We start from the raw sequence: 3994 nt of genomic DNA on the forward strand, positions 1-3994 counted from the left end.
GTGACATGTTCGTACGAACCCTTTGTACGAACAAAAGTAAGAGAAATTTAGGATAAGAATACGAACATGTTCTTGCATGAGGCCCATTGTTCTGAGTAAAATAAACTGATTGGTACACAACTTTCTGGATTGATTTGGTTTGAAGTATTATTTCTGCAATAATAACTACAAATATTCATTATTCAAATCTCTCAGTAACAGGAGGACATCAGTGTTCTGCTTGTTTTCTTAACATTTAAAAGTATGTTATAATTTTTCTAATTATGCAACATTTTCCAAATTTACCCACAGGCCAGGACCTACTTACTCCAAATGCCAGTTCTACTGGTGCAGACATGAGCAGTGGGATCAGGCTAGCATCACCACTGACCAACCAACACACAGGTGCAACCCTGACCATCACCAATGACCAGCTTCTGCCTCAGAGCTCAGCCAACCCTGGAATGGCAGGTGAGGACTTTGACTCTTCTGGTTTTTGAAGTATTAAAGGTCTATTAATGTAATACAGCTCTGCCCATTTCCCTTTGTCTGGTTTTCACACCTTTAAAAGAGTATTTCCTGTTTGGTGTTCATGTCGTTGAGTGTGAGACCAAAGGGAGAGCGTTCCATTGCTCAGAAACTACAACATTTAAGTCCAAGCAGAGAGTTTATAACTGAACAAATAATGTCTACATAATGTGCATGATTTGCGGGAACAAGGTTTTCATTAAGTTATGTCAGTAAATAACTGATGGAGAGTGCTCAGTGGAAGTGTGTGATGTAGAACAACCACAAAGGAAATGTGTTTATGTCCCACTTCAGTAAAATCATCCACCTAAAAACATGTAGTAAAATAAATAAAAAAGCTGAATGAAAGACAGATATTCACGTGGAAAAATAATAATTCTGCACAGTTCTGGTATAGTTTCAAAATATGAATACAAACTTCAGGTAAAGCTGAAAACTGTTCAACTTATCAACAAAACAAAGTAGTTTTACTGTAATGAGGAAATCTATAGTGAATTTTATATTAAAATGTGAAGCACTTTTTTATTTTATATAAGAAAAAACATTTTCTAGTTTCTGCTTTTATAAAACCTTTAGAGAAACATATTTTCCCAAAAAGACTGAAATTCGTTGTAGATGACTTACAGGCAGATTTAAGCTCTTTAGATCAGTGGTTGTGTTATTGAACTTAATTTTGTTTTTAATTTGTTCATGAAATGTTAGTTTTATTACTCCCCCACATGATTTAATTGTACAAACTTGTGTGTGATAACAGGAACGAGACCTTGTGGGGTTTTGCTGCGAGCTAATAAAACTTGTATTGTGAGGAAAACCTGCTTATTTTGGCCTTATTTGCTCTTTTCCTAAAGATATAATCAAGTTTCCATTTTCTTCTCATTTTATCATTGGTCTTTCAGCTGAAGTGGAGCAAAGCTTCCCCCTGCTCCCAGAGCCACAAAGAGCATCTCTAGTTGATTAAACTTTGTATCACTCTGTATGCAAATACTGGCCAGCACTGTGACAAACACACTGTACCACATTAGCTTATCTGTTCAGTTCATATCAAGGTCTTATTCACCACTAATATGATAGAAACCTCTACAATTATAGCTTTTATTTTTTTGTAGAGAGTAAAAGCTTTGATCACAACAAACAGTTCCTGTCATCTCAGCTCTTCCTATATTATGTCCACTTACACTCAACCTACATTTTTACCATCCTCAGAGACATTTTCCAGCTCTGCACAGGGGGACTTTATTTAATAAAAATATCTTATTTTGAGACTGACTGAAAGCAGTTTTATTTTCAGAGAGCTTTTCATTAATGTGTTAGCATCTGTTTTCTACAGTTCATTTGAACCATCAGGAGAAGTAAGTAATTAAAATGCTTTAAATGCTTCATAAAGTCTTGTACATTTGTTACACTAACACTAATGGAGGCAGTTAATTATAAAGTGTAAATAATATTAAAAATTCATTTAAAAACAGATCTGTTCATTGAAATTTAAACTTCAGCTGCATGATCCACTAGTGTCACGTTGCAGCTGTTTTCAGAAACAAGAGCACAATTCTTTGTGCCTTTGTTGTTTTTCATGCTTTGATCATATAAAAATAGAATATTACTAGCTGTGAGATAGAGAATGTGATGGACAAACTGAGATATATTCAGTAGGTAGCCACGCTCAGATTTGAGTCTGATTCAGGCAGCTGAGTGACCTGTGATGTAGGGGTAGCCTTGTTGTCAGACGGGGGCAGAGAGGGAGAGCAGGTGCCCCCAGGATAACCTGGCATGGCAGCACCCAGAGACATCATCTAATGCAGTGGTTCCCAAACTTTTCAGCTTTTGACCCACAAAATACCAGCAGTGGAGACCTGTGCCCCCAGCTGTTGTTGGTTGATAAACATTGTTTTCATGTCAAATAAACAAGAGCACAGTAACAAAATTTTTATGCTCTTTTTGTCCATTTTAAGTACACTTACTTTACATTTTTGTGACAACAAAGGTAAAAAATTGTTGTTAGTTGTCATTTTTTAGTGTAATTAATTCAGACAAAAATGTTTTGGGACCCCACTGTGGGTCCCGACCCCAACTTTGGGGACTACTAATCTAATGCACTCAAAAAACAGATGTAGTGGATTTTATTTTTAAAAAGTTACGTCAGCTGGTTCCACTCAACTGAACTGAGTAACACATTTACTTTACTTTTATTTAAAGTAAATGTAAAATAAATGTGTTCCCTTTTTTCAGTTTGGTTGAGTGGAACCAGTTGACATCATTTTTTAAATTAAATGCACTACATTTGTTTTTTGAGTGTGGATGGCAGATGACTGGAGATTGAGGAAACTAAATGAGCAGATTGCAGGAACATGAAAATAAATAATAGAAAAGAGAAAAAAATCTAATTATTCAGACTTGTATGAAAATCAGCTGCTTTTCATACGGGTATTATTACATGTATACGTTTTATTTATTTCCCTGTAAAATCAAGGGAATATGTGCTTTTCACAAACGTGTTCATGTGTTTATACCTGATTTTTGTTACCTTTTTAGGACCGTTTCTGGTATAAACACCAACCTTGTCAGGACCAGTAGTCCTTTTGGAGAACCAAATCTGATCTTAATATGGTAAAATGTCATTTTTGGGTTAGGTTTAAGACTAAGGTATGAATATAGCTGTAGGTTAGTGTTAGGGTTAGTTGTTAACTTGAAGGGGTTTGGTTTAAGGTAAGGGTAATGGTTAGGTTACATAAACGATTAGAAATTAATGGTAGTCAATGGAAAGTCCCCATGAGTATAGAAGAACAAATGTGTGTGTGGGTTTGTTTCTGGGACATTTGGGGGCAATTTTAAGACAAAATGCCTACATTTGGGGACAACTGGTGCATTTGGGGACAAAAGTTAAGTCCCCATTTGGTTTAAATGTCAATGGTGGGTTGGGGGTTGTGTTTAGGACCAAGGTGTGAATTGAGTTTAGGTTAGTTTTAGGGTCAGGTAGGCACCTGTGAGGTTAGCCTTAGGGTTTGTGGTCAGGGTTAGGCTGTAGAAATGTAATGGAAGTCAATGGAATGTCCCCAAATGGATAGCTGTGCAAACGAGTGTGTGTGTGTGTGTGTGTGTGTGTGTGTGTGTGGGTCATCACGTTAGATTTTAAATCAGACTCCAAAGTGCCAGACCCACACTGCAGTGGTTAGCAGCTGTGATGAGGACCAGCACCTCCAGATTTGACTCCTCAGTCGAAAAAGCCTCTGGGTTGGAGTGAGGTTCTGCCTCAAGTGGAGGAGTTCGAGTATCTTGGGATTTTGATCTCAAGTGAGGGAAGAATGAAGCGTGAGACTGACAGATGGATCGTTTTGTTCTTCAGCAGGAAATTTTAACTGATTAATTGAATGTTAGATGCAGTATTGTATTTTATACTTTCTGATCATTTCAGTCTAATGGTGCGTTCACACCGAACGCGATTTCAGCGTCAGGAGCAGCAGGTTTACATTCAAAGTCTATGGTGGACGCG

The 3994-nt window shown here is 37.1% G+C and overlaps 1 protein-coding gene across 1 annotated transcript in view; it reads left to right on the forward strand.

The window, feature by feature from the left end:
* Positions 1-3994, forward strand: part of LOC106529256 (zinc finger protein 236) — a gene marked incomplete at its 5' end in the record, with an annotated part of 68473 nt that overhangs the window by 40499 nt on the left and 23980 nt on the right. The window contains 1 exon segment of the mRNA XM_014024611.1: positions 292-450. Coding sequence (XP_013880065.1) covers positions 292-450 — 159 coding nt within the window.

This window comes from Austrofundulus limnaeus, unplaced genomic scaffold (assembly GCF_001266775.1).
Source record: "Austrofundulus limnaeus strain Quisiro unplaced genomic scaffold, Austrofundulus_limnaeus-1.0 Scaffold431, whole genome shotgun sequence".
Lineage (NCBI taxonomy): Eukaryota > Metazoa > Chordata > Actinopteri > Cyprinodontiformes > Rivulidae > Austrofundulus > Austrofundulus limnaeus.